The 27,049-nt window shown below is 38.8% G+C and overlaps 1 protein-coding gene across 1 annotated transcript in view; it reads right to left on the bottom strand.

The window, feature by feature from the left end:
- Positions 1–27,049, bottom strand: part of LOC126484696 (hemicentin-1) — a 1,211,236-nt gene that overhangs the window by 95,075 nt on the left and 1,089,112 nt on the right. Inside the window, exon 17 of the mRNA XM_050108292.1 lies at positions 12,191–12,334. Within this exon, the coding sequence (XP_049964249.1) occupies positions 12,191–12,334 (144 nt within the window). The remainder of the gene's footprint in view (positions 1–12,190; positions 12,335–27,049) is intronic.

Genomic DNA, 27,049 nt, shown 5'->3' with positions numbered 1-27,049 from the left:
ATGAAAGTTATATGAACCATTCCCTGAATAATCAATACATATTTGATTTATAAGACTGGGAGGAGAGGCATCCAGTGAAGAAACTGCAGGGGAGACTAAATTTGTGAACAGAACAATAAGATACAGCAAGCAGAAGCTACTAGGGAGTAATTAAGTTAGTTGCCAAGGAACAAATAAAGGTAAAGAAGGTCAACAAGGCCACAACTGTAAGTGTGTTGAAGGAAAGACAGAGAGTGTAAAGAGTAGGGAGAGAAATGTAGAAACCAGCATCTAGAAAACAAGAAATGAAGTAATAAATCATTAATAAGTGCTGTAGTGAGAAGGAAAGGTAGATTTGCACTAAGAGACCATAAGGTTTAATACACAATTGCAATTTCAAGAATTCATATGTAAGAATAAAACATTCATCTGTAGCTTTATTAAATGCAGGTTTTGTAGCAAACAGAAGGCATTTGGATAAATATATTACAGAAAAAGATACTGAGAGTCCACACTGAAAATTACAAGTATGAGATTAAGAAAAGGATAGACTGCTACTCACCATATAGTGAAGATTCTGAGTTGCAGACAGGCACAACAATAAGACTGTCAAACAAGTAAGCTTTTCGGCCAAAAAGGCTTTGTGAGTAGCAGTGTATGAGGGGAGAAGCAACATGAGTGGTGAGAGTAAGGAGGAGGCTGGGGTAGGGAGGGGGGGGGGGAAGATAGAAGGATAGGGGGGGGGGGAATGATAAAATGCTCCTTATAGCAGCTTACAGGGATTGGGGGTGGGGGCAGCCAGCACAAAAAGAGTGAAGTAAATTGACTGTGGATGCATTGGTGGAATAGAGGACTGTGTAGTACTGGAGTGGGAACAGTGAAGAAGATAGATGGGTATATGACAATGACTAACAGAGGTCGAGGCCAGGATGGTTATGAGAATGTTGGATATGTTGCAGTGTGAGTTCCCACCTGTGCAATACCAAAAGCTGGTGTAGGTTGCAAAGATCCAGATGGAACATACTGTGATGCAGTCATTAAAATTATTAATTTTGTGTTGGGCAGTGTGCACGGCAACTGGGTGGTCCAGCTGTTTCTTGGCCACAGTTTGTCCCTGGCCATTCATGCAGACAGACAGCAAGTTGGCTGTCATGAATGCATAGAACACAGCACAGTGGTTGTAGCTTAGCTTGCAGACCAAATGAGTGGTTTTACAGGTAGCCCTGTATATGATGGGATAGGTGATGCTTGTGAGCAGACTGGAGTATGTGGTGGTGGGATGAATGGGACACATCTTGCATCTAGGTCTATTACACGGGTATGAGTCACGAAGCAAGGGGCTGGGAGCAGTAGTTGTGTATGGATTGATGAGGATATTGTATAGGTTTGGTGGACATTGGAATACCACTGTGGGAGGGGTGGTAAGGATAGTGGGTAGGACATTCCTCATTTCATGGCACTACAAGAGGTAGTCGAAACCCTGACAGAGAATGTGATTCAGTTGCTCAATTCCTGGGTAGTACTAAGTCATGAGAGTAATGCTCCTCTGTGGCCAGACAGTGGTACTTTGGGTGATGAGGGATGACTGGAGAGATAAGGCATGGGAAATCTGTTACTGTACAAGGTTGGGAGGGTGATTATGACTTCTGAAGGCCTCAGTGAAACCCTTGGTGTATTTGGAGAGGGACTCTCCATCACTACAGATATGATGGCCACCAGTCGCTAGGCTGTACAGAAGGAACTTTGTGGTGTGGAATAGGTGGCAGCTGTTGAAGTAGAGGTACTGCTGGTGGCTGGTAGGTTTGATGTGGACTGATGTACTCATCTTTGTGGGGAGGTCAGTATGAAGGAAGGTAGCTTGCCAGATTAATGCGGATAGTATGTTCTCACCCATGATCCCAGATCATGAAGATGTCATCAACCAATCTGGCCAGGTGAAGGGTTTGAGATTCTTGGTGGCTAGAAAGGTTTCCTCTAGATGGCCCATGAATAGGTTGGCATAGGATGGTGCCTTGGAGGTGTCCATTCCCATATCCCGGATTTGTCTGTAGATGATGCCTTCAAAGGAGAAGTAATTGTGGTGAGTATATAGTTGGTCATGGTGACTAGGAAGGAGGTTGTAGATTTGGAATCGTTCAGGCATTGGGAAAGGTGTGTTCAAGAGCAGCAAGGCCATGGGCCTTTGGAATGCTAGTGTAAAGGGAGGTTACATCAGTAGTGATTAGCAGGGCACCACATGGCAAACCGACAGGAACTGTAGAGGGTTGGTGGAGGAAATGGGTGGTATCTTTCATATAGGAGGGTAGGTTGTGGGTAATAGGCTGAAGGTGTTGGTCATGTGTGTGTGTGTGTGTGTGTGTGTGTGTGTGTGTGTGTGTGTGTGTGTGTGTGAGAGAGAGAGAGAGAGAGAGAGAGAGAGAGACAGAGAGAGAGAGAGAGAGAGAGAGAGAGAGAGAGTTCGTGTGTGTGTGTGTGTGTGTGTGTGTGTGTGTGTGTGTGTGTGTGTGTGTGTGTGTGTGTGAGAGAGAGAGAGAGAGAGAGAGAGAGAGAGAGAGAGAGCGAGAGAGAGAGAGAGGGGGGGGGGGGGGGGGGAGAGAGAGCTGCATTTGCATGTGTGTGTATATGCTGTCCAATTCCAATGAAGGGCTTTTTGGCCAAAAGCTTAGTTGTTTGACATTCTTTTTGTTATGCACATCTGTGACTCAGCATCTCTGCTATATGCTGTGCAGCAATCTATTCTTTTCATAATATTGTCATTATTCCATCATGGATTTTCCATTGTTTGAAATATAAGATCAAAATGTATGTTTTTGAATGTTATACATACCATTTATGATTGTCAACTACAATTTCAACAATTTGTCCTTTTCATGCAGACTTATTGAGTACCATGGTGCACATTAGTGATATTACTAGTGAATGAAATTGGCCAGATAACATTTCATGGTCACAGAAACAATTATTACCAATGAAAGAAAAAATGTGATGTCTGAAATGTGCACTGATTTTAGAATCATGTTCCTCTCTAGTGGCACAAGATGGGATCCACCCAATTTTGTTCACTTGTAATATTGCTAATGTGCGCCACAGCATTAAATGTTTCTGCATGAATATGACAAACTGTTGAAGTTTACAATACTGTGAAAAGTAAAGTAGCTATTCACCATTTAGCGGAAATGCTGAGTCACAGATAGGCACAACAAAAAGACTGTAACAAATATAGCTCTTGGCCAGTAAGGCCTTCATTAAAATTAGATGACAACAAGTCTAATTTTGACGAAGGGTTAAATACAACATTAATATAACACTTCATCTGAATTTTTGCCAGCATCTTCCTTTGCAGCTTTAAAATTCTCTTCACAGCATTTCTTCCTCCTATTTCCAAAATGTGTCGTTATTATCATTCTCTGCCTTCTACCAATACCCATCAGCTACTTCTCCAGTATACTTTTATATTTTGACTCCTCCCCTGGCTTTCCTAAACTAACTCAGCTTGTTTTTTTTTTCATTTCACCCAGTCATCTACACAATGTTTACCTCCCATTTGAATTACGGACATTAGCCAATTATCTCTCACATATCATTTACTGTATTCATGTCTATCCTCGTATGTAGACTGGGGCAACTATTTCTGCTGTTTGAGACTTTCCTGATGTAGTAACTGCTTCATTGGTTCACTAGCATTGATTCGAATGATGTTGCAGAAGCAGAACAATATTTCAATGAGACAGCTGCTTGTCATCATCAGGTGCTTACTGACGTGTTGCTGCAATGGCTCACCAACATATATGCTGACTCATTAGAAAACCGCCAAAGGATGAGGCTATAACATCACTGTAGAAGAATTATAGATTACAGAAACATCCTGTGCCCCCTGCCAGAGAAATGGGCCACAGTCTTCGCACTATCAATGTGGGAAAAGTGCAGCCACAAATAGTGGCCCAGTGCACGCGCAGGCAGAGTGTTGGCACCCAGTTTAACTGTGCGTGCTATCATTCTCCATCTGTGTTGGCTCAGATTCATTCCTCTGCAGCTGATGATGCCCTAGTACTGTCGATGCTGGTTCCAATGCCTTGTTGAGTTGAAATCCCGTGTCTCTATTGATAAGGTCATTGTTATTGTTGTTGTGGTCTTCAGTCCAGAGGCTGGTTTGATGCAGCTCTCCATGCTACTCTATCCTGTGCAAGCTTCTTCATCTCTGAGTTTCTACTGCAACCTACATCCTTCTGAATCTGCTTAGTGTATTCATCTCTTGGTCTCCCTCTACAATTTTTATCCTACACACTTGCCTCCAATACTAAATTGATAATCCCTTGATGCCTCAGAACGTGTCCTACCAACAGATCCCTTTTTCTAGTCGAGTTGTGCCACAAATTCCTCTTCTCCCCAATTCTATTCAGTATCTCCTCATTAGTTATGTGATCTACCCATCTAGTCTTCAGCATTCATCTGCAGCACCACATTTCGAAAGCTTCTATTCTCTTTTTGTCTAAACTATTTATCATCCATGTTTAACTTCCATACAAGACTACATTCCACACAAATACTTTCAGAAGCGACTTCCTGACACTTAAATCTATATTCAATAATAACAAATTTCTCATCTTCAGAAACACTTTCCTTGCCATAGCCAGTCTACATGTTATATCCTCTCTACTTTCACCATCATCAGTTATTTTGCCCTCCAAATAGCAAAACTCATCTACTACTTTAAGTGCCTCATTTCCTAATCTAATTCCCTCAGCTTCACCTGATTTAATTTGACTACATTCCATTATCCTTGTTTATGTTCATCTTATATCCTCCTTTCAAGGCACTGACCATTCTGTTCAACTGCTCTTCCAGATCTTTTGCTGTCTCTGACAGAATTACAATGTCATTGGCGAATTACAATGTCATTGGCATCGGAGGTAGGTAGGCTACAACCCTGTCTCACTCCCTTCTCAACCACTGCTTCCATTTCTTGCCCCTCGACTCTTATAACTGCCATCTGGTTTCTGTACAAATTGTAAACAGTCTTTTGCTCCCTGCATTTTACCCCTGCCACTTTCAGAATTTGAAAGACAGTATTCCAGTCAACATTGTCAAAATCTTTCTTCAAGTCTACAAATGCTAGAAACATAGGTTTGCCTTTCCTTAATCTTTCTTATACGATAAGTCGTAGGGTAAGTATTGTCTGGTGTGTTTCAACATTTCTATGAAATCCAAACTGATCTTCCCCAAGGTCAGCTTCTACCAGTTTTTCCATTCATCTGTAAAGAATTTGTGTTAGTATTTTGCAGTCAAGAGTTTTGTCAGTGCTGGATATTCCAAGGCTATTAGTAATTCTAATGGAATGTTGTCCTCTCCCGAGGCCTTGTTTCGACTTAGGTCTTTCAGTGCTCTGTCAAACTCTTCAAGCATTATCGATCTCATTTTTGAGATGTTTGTATTCTTTTTTGCCTGCTTCATTTACTGCATTTTTTATATTTTCTCCTTTCATCAATTATATTCAATATCTCTTCTGTTACACAAGGATTTCTACAAGCCCACATCTTTTTACCTACTTGATCCTCTGCTGCCTTCACTATTTCATCTCTACAAGCTACCAATTCTTCTTGTACTGTATTTCTTTGCCCCATGTCAATCGTTCTCTAATGCTCTCTCTGAAACCCTCTACAACCTCTGATACTTTCAGTTCATCCAGGTCCCATCTCCTCAAATTCCCATCTTTTGGCAGTTTCTTCAGTTTTAATCTATAGTTCATAACCAATAGATTGTGGTCACAGTCCACATCTGCCCCTGGAAATTTCTTACAATTTAAAACATGGTTACTAAATCTCTGTCTTACTATTATATAATCTATCTGAAACCTTCCAGTGTCTGCAGGCCTCTTCCATGTATACAACCTTCTTTCATGATTCTTAAACCAAGCATTAGCTATGATTAAGTTATGCTCTGTGCAAAATTCTACCAGGTGGTTTCCTCTTTCATTCCTTACCCCCATTCCATATTCACCTACTATTTTTCCTTCTCTTCTTTTCCTACTATCAAATTCCAGTCCCCCATCTCCTTTAACTATCTGTAAAATTTCTTTTGTCTCATCATATATTTCTTCAATATCTTCATCATCTGAGGAGCTAGTTAGCATATAAACTTGTCCTACTGTGGTAGGCATAGGCTTCGTGTCTATCTTTGCTACAATAATGTGCTCACTATGCTGTTCGTAGCAGCTTACCTGCACTCCTATTTTTTTATTTTTTATTAATTATTAAATCTACTAATGCATTACCCCTATTTGATTTTGTATTCATAACCCTGTATTCACCTGGCCAGAAGCATTGTTCATCCTGCCACCGAATTTCACTAATTCCCACTACATATAGCTTTAACATATCCATTTCCTTTTCTAAATTCTCTAACCTACCTGCCCATTTAAGGGATCGGGCATTCCATTCTTCGATCTGTAGAACGCCAGTTTTCTTTCTCCTGATATCAACGTCCTCCTAAGTAGTCCTCACCCAGAGATCCAAATGGGAGACTATTTTACCTCCTGAATATTTTACTCAAGAGGATGCAATAATCATTTAACCATACAGTAAAGCTGCAAGCCCTCGGGAAAAATTACAGCTGTAGTTTCCCCTTGCTTTCAGACACTCACAGTACCAGCACAGCAAGGTCGTTTTGGTTAATGTTACAATGCCAGAGCAGTCAATCATCCAGATTGTTGCCTCTGCAACTACTGAAAAGGCTGTCGACCCTCTTCAGGAATCAAACGTTTGCCTGGCCTCTCAACACATATCCCTCCCCTGTGGTTGCACCTACAGTACGGCTATCTTTATCGCTGAGGCATGCAAGCTACCCCACCAATGGCAAGGCTCACAGTTCATGGGAGGAAGGATCAGGTCATTACTTATACATATTTTGACTGCTTCTTTAATGCTGGAGACTCAGTATGTGGAAGTGGACAAAATGATTTTTGACTTCCCATAATTCATGCTGTATCCCTTGTCAGGACAGTGTTCAGCCACATCAGACTTTTCCGGCTGATCCAGTCTGGTCTATGTTCACTGCATCTATCCTTAACAGTATGACATGTCTGGCCAATGTACGATTTCCCATTCTCGCATGGGATTTTATATATCCCTGGTCCTCTTAGACTTAGGCTGTCTTTAACCGATCCCATCATAGTTTGCACTCACACTGGAGGGCAGAAAACACATTTTATTTGATATTTTTTGAACAGCCAGCCAAACTTAAAGAATATGCCACCAACTTATGGTAGAAAAACCACCCTCATGGAGTTCTTCATTTTTTCTGGCTGTTCTTGAGCTTTGTTTAAATGCATTATGGATCTATTTATCAGAGAACCTGTTTTGTACAAACACAAAGTGAAGGTGGATAAGCTCCCTGGATCTCAGGTAATTCTAGCTCTATGAATGACATCACTGCGCAGAGATGGATGATGGCAGCTCACTTGTAGATATAGGTCAGTGTGAGTCAGTTTATGAAACCATCTTCTTCTCTGGCGACCAAGACATCTAGGAATGGGAGGTCTCCATTTCTCTGCACTTCCATGGTGAAGCAAATGTTGGGATGGAGCAAGTTCTGGTGTACCAGAAATGCAGGAAGCATTGCTGCTCTGTATGGCCAAACTACAAAAGTGTCATCCACATATCTCCAGAAACATTCAGGTTTCAACATCACTGACTGAAGTGCTTTTTCCTCAAAGTCTTCCATAAAAGATTGGCTACTATGGGAGACAAACAGGTACCCATAGCAACACTGTTAGTGTGCTCAAAACATTGTTCCTTAAATAAAAAGTAAGTCGAAGTAAGCACATGTTTGAGTAGATGTAAGATGTCCTCCTCCAAATTAGTTCCTATAAGTTGCAATGAATCCACTAAAGGTATTCAAAATATTGTTCACTAAGTAAACAGTAAGTGGAAGTAAGCACATGTTTGAGTAGACGTAAGCTGTCCTCCTCCAACGTAGTTCCTGTAAGTTACAATGAGTCCACCAAAGGTACTCGTGTGAACAAAGAGAGCACATTGAAACTCACTAATGTGTCAGCTGGTTTGAGACACAAAGTCTTCAGGCATTGTATAAAATCTTCTGAGTTTTGTATGTGATGTTCACATTTTCCTACCAGTGGGCTTAGAAGAGAAGCCAGATGTTTTGCCAGGTAATATGTTAAGGTTCCAATATTGCTCACAATGAGGCAAATATGAACCCTTTTCTTATGGATCGTAGGCAGCCCATAAAGTTGCGGTGAAGCTGGCGCTTGTACTCAAACTATTTTTGAGATGTTCAAAAAACTGGATCAATTTGAGGAGCGTTGATGTCTTCCATTGTGCTGCATCAGTCAGACCCTTCTGGAGATGATGATATGCTGAGTCCTGCAGTAAATCCATCATCTTTTCGAAATAAGATGATGCAGGCAAAATAACAGTAGTGTTTCTCTGGTACTGAGTCAAACTCATTTTGGAAATCAAGAAATACCTCTTCTACCTTACTGCCTTCATCCAAAGGTTTCAGTATCCCATGTGAGAAAAGTGCGAGTTGGGTTTCATATGATCAGTGTTTTCAGAATCCATGCTGGTTGGCACTGAGGAGGTTATTCTGTTCAAGACACCTCATTATTATGTTGGAACTCAGGGTACGTTCTAAGACTCTGCAAATAATTGATGTCAAAGATATCAGATAGTAGTTTTGTGGATCACTTCTACACTTCTACAACCCTTCTTGCAGAAGGTTGTGAACTTCACTTGTTTTAAAAGAACTTTGTTTGAGGGATCTATGATAGATTATAGTAAAAAGAGGGGCTAACTCAGTCGCAAATTCAGTACAGAATCTGGTAGGAATTCCATTGGGCCCTGGAGTTTTGTTTAATTTTAACAATTTCAGCTGTTTCTCAACACCACTGATAATAAGACTTATTTCATTCATATTTTCAGCAATACGAGGATTAAATTGGGGCAATTCTCCTGGGTTTTTCTTTGTAAATGAACATTTGAAAATTGAGTTAACCATTTCAGCTTTTGCTTTATTACTCAGCTTCAGTTCCTCTCTCATTTGCTATGGACTAGACACTAACTTTGGTGCCCCTAACCGCTTTTACATACGACCAGAATTTCTTTGGGTTCTGTGACAGATCGCTTGACAATATGTTGCTATGGTAATCACTGGAGGCATCACACATTGTCCTCTAGACAGCCAAATGCATTTCATTCATCATCTATCTCAATATAGCACTACACTTCATTTTACACCTTTTATTCAGTAATCTCTGTTTCTTTACACTTACTGTATACCATGGAGATTTCTTTCCATTATGAACTGTTCTACTGCATACATATCTATTCAGTGCATGGTCAACTATTCTTTCCTTTTCATGTTCCTGCCCTGTGCTGAAAGTTTCAAGTTCCTCATTAAGATATGGCACTACTGACTTTTTATCTAGTTTACTGAACATATATATATTCCACTTGTTTTAGATGTCCTTTGCAATTTGGTAATCATTGTTGCTATGATCGCATTGTGGTCGCTGATAGCAGTGTAGATGTGGATGTTCTCAAAGATGTCAGGTCTATTTGTTGCCATCAGATTCAATGTATTTTCATCATGAGTGGAGTTCCTAACTACCTCTTCCAGGTAGTTTTCCAATAAGGAATTGTAATGTTTCACAGGATGTCTTATAGAAAACTAATTTCCCCAATTAATTGTTGCATGATTGAAGAACCCACTGATGATTACAGTGTGATCGGGGAACTTACATATAAGTGAACTGAGATTTTCTCTAAAGTTTTTGATTACATCAGGAGATGAGTAAGGTGGGTGACAGAAAGATTCAGTTATCACCCCACCCTTGGTAGTGAGTCTTGCCCAAATGATCCCACATGCAGCTTCTATTTCTTGTTTACTGTAACAAATACATCGCCTCCATTTCCATCTCTTATGACAAATACTGGGATGGTTCCTTTGCAAATTATACAGCTGATGTCCTTCTTCATTCTTCAACAGTTTGTGACTGTGCTCTTGTCTCTAATGATCCTGTCACTGATGTGTCATTAAAACTTCATTTTCCATCTTTCCATTTTCAAAATTAAAGTTCCTGGACTCACTTTAACATTAGATCTCCACAGTTCATACTGTTACAATAGCCTTATGTATTGTATTTAAACAAAGTATCAAAATTTCCATAAAACATTTTATTACATCATGAAATTCATCTATTTACTTTAACACTACACGAAACAAATATACAAGAGTCTGCTACAATTGTTGAATCAGCAAATGGAGGAAGACTAACAGATGTAAATCTGAGGAAAAACGAACATTACGTAGCGAGATTTATCAACACTCTAAACAGAATCTCCATTAGTAGGAAAAGAGAAGATGAGAAATAAGAAAGCTGTACAGACAGGACAAGGAGAATTTTCTCTAAAGTCTTTATCACTCGAGGTAACAGCTCAGGTTAATGTATGTGTAAGCACTAAGAAGCTGCTCCTTTTCTTGTGAAATATGAAGGAGATGCTTTTCTGTGTCTTACACAACATCAACATGCAATTTTTACAATAATATTTAACATCAATGGAAATACCTGGATGGAAAAATACAAAAAATAAGGGAAAGGCAACCACTTACCTACAGAGTACTGGTACATGACACACAGAAACAGTTAACACTAGCTTTTTGAGCTTTTTTGCTTTTTCTAAAGAGTACACATTCACACACACAACCACACAGACACCCAAATTGAAATGCCTGTGAATGTATGTACTCTTACTACAAAAAGAGCAAGAACTCAAAAGCAGGTGTTATCTGTTTTTTATCATATGTTTCTGTGTACCACACACCAGTCTTCTACAGGTAAGTGGTTGTCTTTCCCTCATTCCACAGTAATAGTTTCAATTTACTGATTTTGTCTTCCATTTTCCTTTGTTCCTTTCTCTGAGAAGTTGACATTTTATAGTATATAAAAGCTATAGAGATACGTTATCTCAAATAATACTACACTTGTCATACAAATGATAGTAATATGAAATGAAAAATGAGTAAAATATGTAAATCTTAGTGTCACCATGAATATTTGTGACAAAAAAGTGTAATCTAATTGGACTAGAATGGAGACCTCACATTCTTACATGGTGCACTACTATGCTCTGCATGTCTCTAATGGATAATGCGAATTAGCTGAGAAACTATACCAATACCTGTCTTTGTGAGCACAGAAAAATATTTAAAAGACTTTCAGGCTGGCTCTCATTATGTAAGAGAAAACAGTACTATGCTACAGTGCTACACTTTATCCACAAAAAAAAAAAAAACTGTATATATCTGTCGCAAGCATGCCTCCAATTGGAGAAAATGTGCATAACCCTTTTTCTTTGAGAATTAACATTGTAGTCTTTACTGTTAAACAAGCATTGGTGTAGATAACAATTGTTTTTGAGGAACTGAGAAAGCAGCATTTTTCTTTGAAAGTAATAGCTGTAACAGCTACTCTTACAATTTTATCAATTTCTAAACCGTGTCAATGCAAACAGAATACGATAGTTTGATGATAGTCAATTATCAATGTAAGCCACAGAATTAGTTTTTTGAGGTCTACTAACATATACCAAAACTTGTTCCACATCCATGACAGTATGCTTTCACGAGATGATCCATGGAATATAAGGAATGAATGAAGAATTTTTTCTGATGGCCTCAAATAACTGAAAAATCATCCATGTTCACAATATAAAATGTTTCCCGTAAGAAGAAACACTAAAAATTTACATGTCATAATATGTATACATTTTTCACTGGTGTGTGTGTGTGTGTGTGTGTGTGTGTGTGTGTGTGTGTGTGTGTGTGGAGAGAGTGAGTGAGTGAGTGAGTGAGAGAGAGAGAGAGAGTGTAAATATACTGAATCTGGAAATTTCTCATCATTAATGTTACTGGCATTAGAGAACCTTAAAAGGGCCCGAAATATATGCTTACCTTACATCATTTTAAGTTTAAAGAAGAAGCAAATAAGTGCATACAAATGTATTTCTCCCCCTTATGAGTACTATCAGTGAAAATGATTATCCTGTTACTTTATTAACCATCATATCAAAAATTCTAAATAATTAACACAGCCATGCATAGTGCATATTATGAGTCAGGCTGTCTTTGCACACAAATGAATAAAATTTCATTAATAAACATGCAGTTCTTTAAAACGCATTCCCATCACACTTACATTTATCATCAGCTCTCTTTCTTCTACAGATAATGATAATGATGACACAAACGATGATCACCATTAATATAGCACCAACAATGACTGCAATGATGACAATGATATGGTCACTTTCAAACCTTCCCCACCATGTCACAGCATGTCCTGTAACAAATATTTCCACAAAAATATTAGAGAATAATATTATTATAAATTTAAACATGTGAACAAGTAATAAAATACTGTAAACACACAACATATCCTTCCCCATATGACATTGGATGTGCTCACAGACACATTCAAAATATTTTATGTCCTCAATATTTCTTGTTAAGTTGCAGTACTATACAGGGGACACAACTGCCTGTTTTTTTTAAATGTAATTAAAAGAATAACTTATGCAATTGACTGCTTGCTCATTTTGCAGTCACCTGCTCTTTGTTAAACTACATCTGAATGGAGCTGACAAGGAGAACAAAATGCACTAAAGTCACATCAGGCCTGGCCAGAGCTGACAGCACCAAGAAAAGAAGAAAGAAGTAGAAGGGGGCAAGGGAGAGACAGGACATTCCACCTGGATATTGACTTTCTACATGCCTGCCTGGAGTTCAGCACTACTTCTGCTATGGAATTGAATTTTTTTTTACCATAGCCTCACTGACTTTTTTTAAATGACATGATGTTCATCATCAACCATATTATTTATTATAATATCCATGATTGCAATATTGGCCTTAAAATTTTTTTAAGTGCTGAACACAGAGCAGTTGCCGATGTTAATGAAACAAGTAAAAATAATGTGAACCTCTATGGCTCATTTCAGCAGTCACCACATACACAATCATTACAAGTTGTTTTTGGCCAGTACAGTGTATGTTGTTGACATGTGCAGAAACCAAGAATCTAGTTTCATCCATCTGGTACATACTGACGGTGTATGTGATGAGTACTGACATGACCTATAATGGCTCACATATTTTTTTATTCATTTTATGAATGTTGGTATCTGTTGTGTTTTAAGCATTGTAACCACTTCAAAATGTCTTAAGATAGAAACTGCAATCATGGAATGTGTAACAAATAGAACAAACAATGGTGAACACAATGTCTTTTTAAAAACTGTCTCTTCTAATCAAATGAATAGTGGTCTATCTTCATATATATTTCTCTATTCCATTCTGAATCCGTCATCATTTATCTTCATAGTAACATATATTTGGTTTATCATCTGAGCAATCATTGTTTAGAAGTTTAGCTTGTTAATGCAATTCAATGAGTTCTCTAACATATCAAAAATTTATGGGAATTGTGAATTTTCTTTTCAAACATTTTAATTCTGTCTCATCTGTTTTGAAATTTGAATTTTTAGAAATTTGGCTCTGACCAGCAATCTTGTGAAAAATACTTTTCTTCAGATTTATCTGTATTTGTTTTCAAATTACAGCTTCCTGTAGATGGCTGAACCACTCTCACTACACGATACGTTCTAAAAGAATGGGACAAATTGATCCCAAGAACCAAACAAAAACTGGTAAGCCTAAAACTGGCTAAGGCCTCAAAAATGACATTCTGAGAATAATAATTGAATAAGGGATGACCCATGTAGCCACACATGTTAATGCGGCCATTTCTGAGATGGGGAAGTATGCTGGCCCAGGATCAAATTCGTCCAGTGGGTCAGTGTGCTGGCCAGCCTGAATGTTGTTTCTAGGTGGCTTCCCACATTCCACTAGGTGAATATCAGGCTGTTTCCCATTTTTTGCCTCAGAAAAATGCTACACAAACAATTAGAACACTTTCCCACACTTCCACATGCAACGTACTCTACAGACAGACAAGCTGGCCAAAGTGCTTTTTTCCTGAGGCTGAAGAGGAGAATGATGATCTTAGCTGTTTGGACTCCTCAGCATCAGCCTCAATTGAATGAGGTAGAACATCTGGCCACTGACAGTGTGTCATTAGCAATGGTTTGTGAGAAATTGTTTTCCTCAATTCACACACAATAAAATCGTTTGCTCAGTTTAGCAGCTTTTTAGCTCAGTGACAGATATACTTTTGGAAGTTTATGTTGGTGACAGAATTAAGCACTGCAACCTTATCTTTATGAACGCAAACTAACAGTGAACTTACTTGGCAAGGATTTTGATTAATGTACTAAAAACTTAACAACATTGCTTTGCCTTTTTTTGTTAGGTTTTATTTATATACTTTACTTGGGAAAACAAATTTAATGAATTTACTGTGTTTCTTTGTGATTTGGGTGCCTACTCAGTACATTTTGATTTTGTTTTGGTTGCAAATAAAAATGTCTTTCCGATTACACCAGAATGGTTAAAAGAATGAGGACTAAGTGGTCTCAAGAATCCAATGAAGATCCTGAGGTGAGACTTGCTGCAGCTTGCGAACATCAGGATTTAACTCATTCTTTGGAAACTCCTTCTAAAAGTGAGGCGTGATGTAGCTCTGATTGAGAGTGTTGTATGTTATCTCACTCCTCAGAACCGTTTACTTGCTTAAGCTTGAAATTACTTATCTCCAAAGTAACACCATATAAGTGGAAGTTTTGATGGGAAATGGTACAGGCAAGCAAGTTTTTATATCCTGAATCCCCGTTATTCCTAACAATTTACGATTTTGCTTTGAATGTGTACAATCCCAGGTGGGTACAGGGTTATTACAAATGACTGAAGCGATTTCACAGTTCTACAATAACTTTATTATTTGAGATATTTTCACAATGCTTTGCACTCACATACAAAAACTCAAAAAGTTTTTTTAGGCATTCACAAACGTTCGATATGTGCCCCTTTAGTGATTCGGCAGACATCAAGCTGATAATCAAGTTCCTCCCACACTTGGCGCAGCATGTCCCCATCAATGAGTTCGAAAGCATCGTTGATGCGAGCTCGCAGTTCTGGCACGTTTCTTGGTAGAGGAGGTTTAAACACTGAATCTTTCACATAACCCCACAGAAAGAAATCGCATGGGGTTAAGTCGGGAGAGCGTGGATGCCATGACATGAATTGCTGATCATGATCTCCACCACGACCGATCCATCGGTTTTCCAATCTCCTGTTTAAGAAATGCCGAACATCATGATGGAAGTGCGGTGGAGCACCATCCTGTTGAAAGATGAAGTTGGCGCTGTCGGTCTCCAGTTATGTCATGAGCCAATTTTCCAGCATGTCCAGGTACACGTGTCCTGTAATGTTTTTTTTTTGCAGAAGAAAAAGGGGCTGTAAACTTTAAACCGTGAGATTGCACAAAACACGTTAACTTTTGGTGAATTGCAAATTTGCTGCATGAATGCGTGAGGATTCTCTACCACCCAGATTCGCACATTGTGTCTGTTCACTTCACCATTAAGAAAAAATGTTGCTTCATCACTGAAAACGAGTTTTGCACTGAATGCATCCTCTTCCATGAGCTGTTGCAACCGCGCCGAAAATTCAAAGCGTTTGACTTTGTCATCGGGTGTCAGGGCTTGTAGCAATTGTAAACGGTAAGGCTTCTGCTTTAGCCTTTTCCGTAAGATTTTCCAAACCGTCGGCTGTGGTACGTTTAGCTCCCTGCTTGCTTTATTCGTCGATTTCCGCAGGCTACGTGTGAAACTTGCCCGCACGCGTTCAACCATTTCTTCACTCACTGCAGGCCGACCCATTGATTTCCCCTTACAGAGGCATCCAGAAACTTTAAACTGCACATACCATCGCCGAATGGAGTTAGCAGTTGGTGGATCTTTGTTGAACTTCGTCCCGAAGTGTCGTTGCACTGTTATGACTGACTGATGTGAGTGCATTTCAAGCACGACATATGCTTTCTCGGCTCCTGTCACCATTTTGTCTCACTGCGCTCTCGAGCGCTCCAGCGGCAGAAACCTGAAGTGCAGCTTCAGCCGAACAAAACTTTATGAGTTTTTCTACATATCTGTAGTGTGTCGTGACCATATGTCAATGAATGGAGCTACAGTGAATTTATGAAATCGCTTCAATCATTTGTAATAGCCCTGTATATGTTATGACATGCACAAGACAACAAACTGTGTGTTACAAGTGTGGAAATTAGTGTCAGTTGCTTTCCACATGGATTTTTTCCCATGTTAGTGAACCACACAAGCTCTCCATTCACATCCTCAATCATACTACTACGAACATTTTACACAAAGAAGTTTTATAGGTAAAAAATAAATTATAGGTGTATGAAGTCTTGGGCATGGCTATAAATAAATAGTTGTGCAATGCCAGGTTTCTCATCTAGTCCTGAATAAAAAGGTGAAACAGTTTCATGCTTCCAAAATTATGGGTTTCTAATTCTCGAGAAGGAGACAAGATGGTACTGAAGAAAATGTGTTATTCAAAGTTTCTACCCCTGCTCTGCCAAACCAACCAAGTACCAAGTTAAGCATTACATTATACATTCTCTCAAAAATAAAAGTTCATCTGGTTTTTATCGTATTTCCAAAAGAGTACTAAAGATTTGTTCCCATGTAATAGGCCTGGTCTTATCTGAAATACGTAATGCATCACTAACTTAAGGCATTTTTCCAGAGGGACTGAAATATACCCTTGTTAAACACCTCATTTTTCAAAATTTCTGAGAAGGTCATATATTCCAGAAAGTATAATATCCTCAGCAAATCACAGTTTTAGTTTCAGAAGCATTGCTCTACTGAGAATACCATTTACATGTTCACTCACCAGATTTTACAAGCATTAAATAATAAAACAGCATCAGCTGATATTTTTCTGTGACCCATATAAGAAATTAGACTGTGTGAATCACAGTATTCACCTAGATAAACTGAAGTTTTTCTGCAATTGATGGTATAGCCAACCAATGGATAATATCAAATATAACTCAAAGAATGCAGAAAGTTGTACTTAGTAATCCAGCCAATGTAGCACAGGGACATAATTCTGATTGGGGAGAAATCGCATATGGGGTTTCCCAATGCTCAATCTTAGGTCCACTATTGTTCCTCTTATATGTAAACGATCTTCTGCCTAACATACAACAAGCATAATTAGTTCTTTTTGCCAATGACACTAGTACTGTAATCATTCCAAGCATACACACAGAAACAGAAGAAATGGGGAACAGAGTTCTCAAAAGTATCATCGACTGGTTCTTTACGAATAGTCTCACCATCAGCTTTAAAAAGACACAACATATTCAGTTTTGCACTTTAGGTGTACTACATCAATGATAAGTGTAAATCATGGTGAGGAAATAGGAAATAGCATGGCAACTTCAAAATTCATAGGTGCCCATAGTGACAAGAATGTTTGAACTCCTCAAACAACTTACTTCAGCCACATTTGCATTTAGAATCATTTCAAATCCTGAGGAGAGACAAATCAGAAGTTGATATATTTTGCATATTTTCATTCAATAATGTCATATGGAATAATGTTCTGGGGCAACTCATCTTTAAGAAAGTCCTCATTGCGCAAAAATGTGCTGTAAGAATAATACCATATGTGGTGCTCATCATGATCATCTTGTAGACATCTGTTTAAGAAGTTGGGCATTCTGATTACTGCTTCACAGTATATCTGATCTCTCATAAAGTTTGTTGTAAATAATCAGCTACAGTTCAAAGGAACAAGAACATAATTACAATATCAGAAGGCAAAATTCATTACTCCACATTAAGGTTGCCTTTGACACAAAAATAGATCCACAATGCTGCAACAAAAATTTTTGATCACTTATCCAGTAATATAAAATGCCTGTTACTTTTCAATGTGAGTATGAGGCATTCCATTACCATTACAATCCATCATGCAAAACGATCCATAAAACATGTAACAAACTAACAACTAAACAGCAATCAAGCTGTCTGTCACTGTGGACCTAGTGCAATCTCTCATGATAATGGTCAAATTTCTACCTCACTTTATCTGGTTGTCATGTTGCGTGAAATTCTGTTTTCAGTCATGTGTCCAAAAGAATAATCCACTTGAGAAAAATCATAAAATTATGGGACAGAATTGCTGGTCGGTACTTACCTTTAGGAGGGAAAGTTTTAGTACTGCCAATAATGGAAATATAAAACATAAAAGCACACAAAAATGTCCTAACTTTCAGAACTATTAGTTCCTTCCCCATGGAACAAAGAGGGATAGGTGGATACAGGTTAAGAAGGACTGGTTCTGAAAGCTAGGATCGTTCTGTGTGATTTTCTCTTTTACGTGTGTTTATTAGCAATAAAAATTCGCCCCCTGAAGGTATGTACAGGCCAGCATTTAAATTCATCAAGAGCTAACATTATTTATTATACAGAAGGATGTTGTAAGTGCAAATAATCCATATGTGAACACACTACAGAAAATTCCTTAAATAACTTAAGCATTTATACTCAATTTCTGATACATGTAGAATTTGAGAAATCCAATTTTATTGAGACATTATATTGTTCACTATGGGATAAGCTACAGTATTAACAATTTCAAATTTATTCAGTGTTCCAAAAAAGGATATTATCCTTTACCATATTAAGCTCATAAAAATAAAATACCATGTAAAATAGCACACTGGTACCTTTCACGCATTCAAACATGTAGGTACAACTCACCAACAAATCACTCAAAGAAAAGAAAAATGTAAATACATGTTCAAGAAAGGATTTAAATGTTGTCTAACATGGATGAAAAGTTAATGATACTAACCATCTGAAATGACTGTAAAAAAGGCCAAATCAACAGTGGACATCCAAAATACACTGTGCAACAGAATAAAGGAATAATTTTTTTGAAACACTGTAATTTCCATACAGTGCAATTGAAATTTGGCTCAAAGGTGTATACAACCTTTCTCTGTAATTGTGCAAAAGCATGGTGCCCTCCGATGTCACCCTCAGGACCTATGACACTTCAAGCACCAAGGTGCCAATACATGTGAAAAAAATGGCTACAGCTCAGAAGTTCATGTGACGTGTAAGATGGGTTAATTATGTCACATTGGCACCAAACTTCACCGTAATTCTGCCCAGTGCCACCATGAACATATCACACAATGGGAAGCTCATCACAGCCTGTCTTACCCACATTTTCACCCCTTCTTTTGCTGCCTTTGCGGCGGAGTTAAGAGCAGTGATGCCCATTGTTGAAATCATGCAGTTTTCTTATAATTGGCCAAGAAAAACATACTGGGTACACTGTCACTCAGAACTGGCACAAAAGAGCCTCATAGGGTGGCATAAAGGGCCACAATGAAACCACCCCCTTTTCTTGAGGCATTGATTCCTACACACTTCACAGTCAAAATGACAGTTCATGGTGCAATGGGCAAGAGCAAGACATTCTTCACAGCTTTTGACATTGATGACATCTTAGGCATTTCAGCCCTTCTCTATAGACACTGTAGGTCTGCATCCCCATAAAATATCATATGGCCCCGTTGGAGCACAGTGTGACCTCAATTTTTGCTCTCATGTACAGGTTGGCTGTTCAACAACATTTGATGAAATCTGAACCTGGTCTGAAGCAGCAAACGATACTTACGCTTTCTCAACTCCTCCTATTTCATAGCCTCCTGTGGAGTGATCACCTGCAACATACACACATGCATGAAAAAATAATGGCAAAGGGCCCTTCTAAAACCCCCTTTGCAAACCCTCAGTGCCACTAACCTGCCTTTGTTGAGCACCTTAAGAATGCACCTGTACAGACACAACCCAGAATGAGCGTCCAGGCACCTGCAGGCAGGCTACACTACTGTTCTTTCACCACTACACTGCTGCTCTTGAGCCTGGTAATAGTCCATCCAGAATTGAAGAGTGTTTAAAAGGTTGCCGGTCTGCAATTGCCCAGGAGTTTGCCATGGATTCTGTCTGTACAGGTACAACTATAAAATTCTCAATAAACGTAGTTGGATGCTACCAAAGGTTTTACTGAACTTAGGGGGTGGGGTCTCAAAGAAACCCTTTGCCATTTTATTCATGCTTGTGTCAATGTTGCAAGCCCCAAGGATCACATCAAAAGAGGACACAAAATAGGAGCACTGATAAAACATAAGCACCCTCATCTGCTTTGGATCACATTCAAATTCTGTCAGATTGTTTTGAATGGTCTATAGTGGTCACTATCTGTACGTGTGCTCCAAACGGGTGCGATCATGTTTGATGGGGATGTAGCAGCACAATGTGCTTTGAGAAGGGTTGGAATGTCCGAGGGTGTCAGTAGTGACAATAGTTGTCAAGAACATCTTCTTGTTGCTCATCACACTGCAAACTGTTGTTTTCGACTGCAGAATCATTGCCCCTGGAAAAGGGGTGGTTTCACTGATGCTGTTTAAGCCACTTTCTGTGGTCTTTTCATGCCGATTCTGAGTGATGGTGTGTCTGACCTTCAATCATGTGACATGTCCTCAGTGACACTGGGCAGAATTGTGGTGAATTTTGGTGTCAATGTGACATCATTAACTCATCTTAGAGATCACATGAACTGAGCTGTGACCTTTTTCTCACATGTGTCAACACGTTGGTGTTTGAAGCATTGTCGAGCCCGAGGGTGACATTGTGGAGCACCATGCTTTTGCACTGTTACAGAGGAAGGTTGTATGGGCCTTTGAGCCTAATTTCAAACTTAAGCATTGCAATGGGTTTTTGAAAAAGTGATCCTTTAATTCTGTTGCACAATGTACAAACAGTGACTGAGCCACAATGTGCAGAGATGATGGCCATCTTCAATTTAACATATGTAGACTGCTTAAACAAGTCTCGAAAAAAACATACTTTAATTTCACAGTATCTACTGTTATCTAATTTATTGCTAACATGCATCCTCTCTGGTAAATTAATTTATTTATATGGAACATTTCTGGGTGGAATGTAACTTGTTGCTTAAGTGAGTGTTAATAGTGACTTGCTTTGGTCATATAGGCAATTATTAAGTTACAAGAATCTGTTACAGGGTGTGATTCAAAGATTAATTTACCATTTCCTTTTCTTACATATATCAGAACTCGATGGAGCTTGTACTATGAATTTGTGGGGGGGGGGGGGGGGGGGTAACAGTACACAGAATAATGATATGGCACATCAGGCACTTCTAATGAATGCTTCAACTTAGTAGTCAACAACAATGTAACACAGAGTTTCATCACAGGTGCTAAATTTAGATTTCACATAAAACTATAATTGTACTGTAGATTTAACTGAAAGTAAGTAGATAGGTCCATATATGCATTTGCACCACCTTTATTATGAGGAAATGGGAAGAATCTTCCTCATATATTAGCATAAATCTGAGTGAAGATTTTTTACTTGAGAAGATGAAGGACACATTATGCAAACAAAGGATGAGCTCAAGCTGTAACTTGGATTTGTCTCAACATTTTGTGGATTATCCAAACTTCTTCTACGTCTGAAAATGATTTTTAACTTTTTGCAATATTTTCACTTTGGTTAACATCCCAGTTGTGTTGTATTTATAAAATGACTACATTTTCAACAGATGAGTGTAAGGTACAGATTCTGTCTGAACAGGCCTAGGAAGGTCCAATGGCACTGCTCGACCACCATGTCATCCTCAGCCAACAGGTGCCTCTAGATGCAGATATGGATGGGCATGTGGTCAGCACACTGCTCTTCCAGCCATTGTCAGTTTTCATGACTGGAGTAGCTACTTCTGAATCAAGTAGCTTCTCAGTTAGCCTCACAAGGGCTGAGTGCACCCAGCATGCCAACAGCACTGGCAGGCTTGGACCATTACCCAGACAAGTGCTGGGAAAGCCCGACAGTGCTTAACTTTGGTGATCTGACAGGAACCAGTGTTACCACTATGGCATAGCTGTTGGCGTAAGGTACCTTTATAAGGTACAATTTATTCCATTACCAATTTCAATATGCAACCCATTTTCAAGTGATTTTGTGATATTATGATGTATTATTATGAGTAATAGAACACATTTCATAACCACTTAAACTGAAAATAATCATCATACCAATAAAAATCTTTGCACAATGACAAAGATAAAGGCATCTCTCTTTCAGCTAGAGCACCTGTAGTATAATGTAGACTAAAATGAGGTCTGTTGTATATCTGTTGTTACTCATGACATTTTAGAGTGACCAGAAAAAGAAATTTGGTAGATTCCTTTTCTTTTTCTTTCAAATTGCTTCCTAATGTTTTGATACTGTAATGTGAGATATGAAAAAGAATTCAAGTATGGAGCTTTATACAGTAAAGAAAATCAATATCATGACCTGTGAAAAATAAGCTGTACTTTCTTTTAGGGATTGACTGTATGGGTGAATTTCCATTTTTTAGTTGCTTTACACATTTTTATATTTATTTTGGTTTCCTTATCATTATTATCCTAATTTTCCTTCCTACTTGTTCTTCCTTTTTATAGTGTGTGTATTGCGTATGGAACTGGAGATCTAGAAACAATGGAGAGGCTTCGTCCCGCCACAGCCCTCAGTGGTTCACAACCCCACAACAGGCCACAGAAGTCCATCCACCCCACCACTGCCCCACACCAAACCCAGGGTTATTGTGTGGTTTGGCGCCCAGTGGACCCCCCACGGGAACGTCTCATACCGGACGAGTGTAACCCCAAATGTTTGTGTGGTAGAGAAATTATGGTGTGCATGTACGTGGAGACAGTGTTTGCGGAGAAATTGCCGCCATAGTATAACTGAGGCGGAATAAGGGGAACCAGCCCACATTTGCCGAGGCAGATGGGAAAATGCCTTAAAAACCATCCACAGGCTGGCCAGCACACCGGACCTCAACACAAATCTGCCAGGCAGATTTGTGCTGGGGACTAGCATGCCTTCCCACTCGGGAAGCAGCGCATTAGACCACACAGCTAGCCGGGCGGGCTCATTTTTATGATACTTCTCCTCCTCTTCCCAAACAAGACTTTGCTATTCCCCTATTTTCTCTTCTTAGAGTGATTTCTGTTTCTCCCCTTGACCCATACATTCAGAATCCCCATCTGGCCATCCAGATTTAAGCTTTTGTGGTCTCTTTATGACACTTAAGCCAAATGCCAGGACACGGGCAAATACCTGCCCCCAGCCTTCCTCAATATAAGCTTGTTCTGTCTCTAATGATCTTGTTACTGATGGGACATTAAACTCTGATCTTCCTCCCTGACCCATCATTCACCCCACCCAACACATCAGATAGTAACTAACTGTGTTGCTCCATTATGCCAATTTCCCCATTTTAGACCACTGTTGAACCAAGTGACTTCCGACATTAAAAGTGTGCATTTGTTTGTGCTGATTGTTGGAAGCACTGAAGAAGAACACAGATTGAATAACTAAGATAACATCTCCACTACTCCGATCCATCTTAATAGTGAGTGATGCTTTATCATCACACTAACTGTTTATTCTCCATTTTGATGTTCCAAACTGCCTTTTTACCACTCAGCAAACAAATATTCAAAGGCTGACACTTATAATATGTAGCTCTCTCATACTGTTATTTAGCCTTCCTAATTTAGTTTGACTTATCCAGGTGACAAATGATGGCTCTCTGGATACATGATACAGTACGAAGATTAAACTTGTACAAAGATTAAATTTCAACTTAATTTTTTTTAGAATTTTGACTACATATTCAGAAAAAAACCCTTGGAATTGAAGAGACTACTTCTTCAAAACTACAGCCTAAAGAAATTAATCTGGGGACAAAACATGGAGGGAGATGTAATAATGACTGTATAAAAATGAAATAAAAGTTAGCAAGGTAGCTAGCTAGGAAAATTGTTGGAAATGGATGAGAGCAGTAATGTGTAGGCATTCAAGAGATACTGAAAGACTAAGGCAGTGATCCAGTGGGAAGTGGATAGCTGGTAACAGAAAATGCAGGAGTAGCAAAGATGCATTGCAGCAGGCTGTAGTGCATTGAGAGCATTTATATTGCAGCAGATGTCAAATGGCTGATGATTAGGATTGTGATGAATACAAAATATTTTTAACATATCAACAAAAAATGAAATACAATAGTTTGGAATTCACAAACAGTACTTCTTCAAAACTAAAGTCCTGAAATACAAAATTTTGTTTTCTATATCTTTTATTTTCTGAACAGCCTAATTTTGCTCCCCATTTCTACCATGTATAATGCACTTAGCTTTCTGCTCTTATCAAGTCTTGCACAATGTTTTATCTGTAATTTCTGCCTAGCTTATTACCATATTTTGTGCCTTTAGGTTCTCAGGTTTTAAAATCTCATCCAACGCAGTCCCCACAATCAGTCCTTCTTTCTCATCCTGTTCAGTATGTCTCCCCTGACCTTGCCTGTCCTTTTCTTTCATTCCTCTTCCCTCCCCTTCAACCCTTCTGCCAGAAGAAGGACTTACTTACTCTGAAATCTTGCACAGTTCCTTAGCTTTTATACATGTTTTCTCTTACTCGGCTTGGTGAATAACTGTTTTTAACAACTCAAAATGATAGTGTTACTTTGCAATTAAGGTCAAAGTTTCATGAGAAGGATAGATAAGAGAGAGCGAGAGAGAGAGAGAGAGAGAGAGAGAGAGAGAGAGAAGGAAATATTTGTCAGCAGACAAACACTTTGGAGAAGGTTAAAAGGAAGGGGAAGTCACTCAGGATCCCAGAATGAGAGGGACCCACCTATAGTGAAGAAGGAACTAATAGTTCAAAAACCTACGATAGTGTGTCACTTTTACTTTTATGTGTCTCTTATAAGTGGTCCTACACATTTCAGCTCCTGAATTTAAGTATTTGCCAGGAATTCTTTCTCGTAATTTATTAGTTTTCTCAACTGAATTTTCCTTTGATACAAAGACAAATACTTTCTCAGGTCCAGAAAGCAACTGTACATGATTACATGTGAAGAAACTCGTCCCATAAAGATACACAAATTTCACAAAAGTAAAATCTGCATAAATCCAATTTACCTTTTACAAAGTATATCATGAGTTTCTAAGGCCATCAAATGAAACTGAAGTAATTTCATAAGTGCAAGACTTATTGCCATATGACAAGTTAGAATGTCTATGGGTATCATACCGCTACAGTCACAACCAAATCAGTATTATTATACTCTGTGTTAATTTTTAATGTATTGATCTAACAGAAACACTTTTTTTTGTTTTCCTACACTGTCATTTATAGTAAAATACTATTCTGAGCACCAGTTTGCTATGAATTTCAGATATCAATTGTTCCGCTCCATATTTCTTTTCAACATACACAGCAAACTTCATTTGCACAATAGAAGTTGTATTCGGCATTTGAAATGTACAATCCAGTGTAATCTTTGTGTACATTAAGTAAGTTTCACTAAGTTTTATATTATGCACCTACATCTGCAGAACACAATATTACTAACCATTCATTCAGTGAAACTGAACCAATCCTATCAGAGCTGTCAGGGACACATCATTCCTTTTAAGTGGCATATGCCGCTATGGAAACAGGGTTTTAAATGCTTGTTTCCATTCCTACACTAGCTGTGGAAGAACTGAACCAATGGGACTAACTTCAGCAGTTTGGAATCCTGCTGTGTTTTGTGCCAGTACAAAGTAGACACATAAGTGTGCAGGTCTGTTAATCCTTGGCAGTTTTAAAGTATGATAAATAATGATTCTCCTTAGTGAAATGGTAGCACAGGACAGGAACAATCACTTCGTGCACTCAGTGTCTATGCCTGGAGGCCTCATTTAACATGCTGAAGAGGCTGTTCAGACAGCTACTGAGAGAATAGGGAGCAAACAACTGCAGATTGTGGCACAGCACATGTTGGAACAAACAATGCCTGTCATTTGGGCTCTGACGTCATACTTGAATCATTCCACATGAGGCAGAGAGGGTTACGAAGACCTTCATGCGAGATATCAAGAGGACCTTCAAGCAAGATATCAGTCTGCAGCATCGCATCCAGAACTGATCACGGACACCGGGTTCTGAGTTGAGTGGATGGTATGAATCAGAGACTTTAAAACTTCTATGGCAATTTAGACTATGACTTCCTAGAGTTGTGCTATAGGGTTGATATCCATAGCATCCCTCTAAAAAGGTAAGGTGTGTACTGCACAACAGACTGCCACACCAGTGGCTTTGTTTGTGTGAAGTGCACACAAGGCTTTTTTATTTTTTTAACTTAGGCTATTCTCCATCCAATTCAGGTAATAAGTTGTCAGTGACCCCCCCTCCCCATAAAAAAATTAATATCACCTCCACAAGCAAAATAATTAAAACCGTAGCATTGCCGAAGATTACGCAAGAATGTTTCGTAGTTTGAACCAGTCCTAAAAAGCAAACAAGCTCGTATAATACTACATACAGAAAGGGCAGGGGAAATTGTCAACAGTGAAATTCTTGAGGTACATCTAAATACATATTGAAAGGACATGCTATTGAGAACTGGAGGTGATATTTTCATCATAGTAGACAAGAAATTCAAATCCACTGAGATAGAAACTGAAACAATGTACAAGATTATTTAGACAAAATTCCATATCAAGCATTGGCATAAACTGGTAACTGGGTCCTTCTACCAACCACCAGAATCAGCCCCAAATGTTACAGAAGTTTCCCAATCATACTGTCATCCATGGAAGATACTTTAATCATCCAACATCAATTGGGATAATTACAGCTCTGGAAGTGGTATGAGTGACAAGACATCCTAAGATGCAATACTAAATGCTTTCTCTGAAAACTAATTAGAACAAATAGTTCTAATGTCTACTCATGACAGAAATAGACATGACCTACTTGAGGGTGTGCATGTTGGAACTGGTATCAGCGACTGAAGTTATCTGTAGCAACAATGATTACCAAAGTACAAAGGGCATATCTCAAGACAAGAGAACGTAAAGGAACTGGCAAAATTTTAGAATAATAATTGACCTTGCACAGTGCTTAATAGTACACTTCATAATGGGACGCAT

This window comes from Schistocerca serialis, chromosome 6 (genome assembly GCF_023864345.2).
Source record: "Schistocerca serialis cubense isolate TAMUIC-IGC-003099 chromosome 6, iqSchSeri2.2, whole genome shotgun sequence".
Classification (NCBI taxonomy): Eukaryota; Metazoa; Arthropoda; class Insecta; order Orthoptera; family Acrididae; genus Schistocerca; species Schistocerca serialis.
The sequence above is the reverse complement of the archived record's forward strand: the minus strand, read 5'-3'. Positions and strand labels throughout refer to the sequence as shown.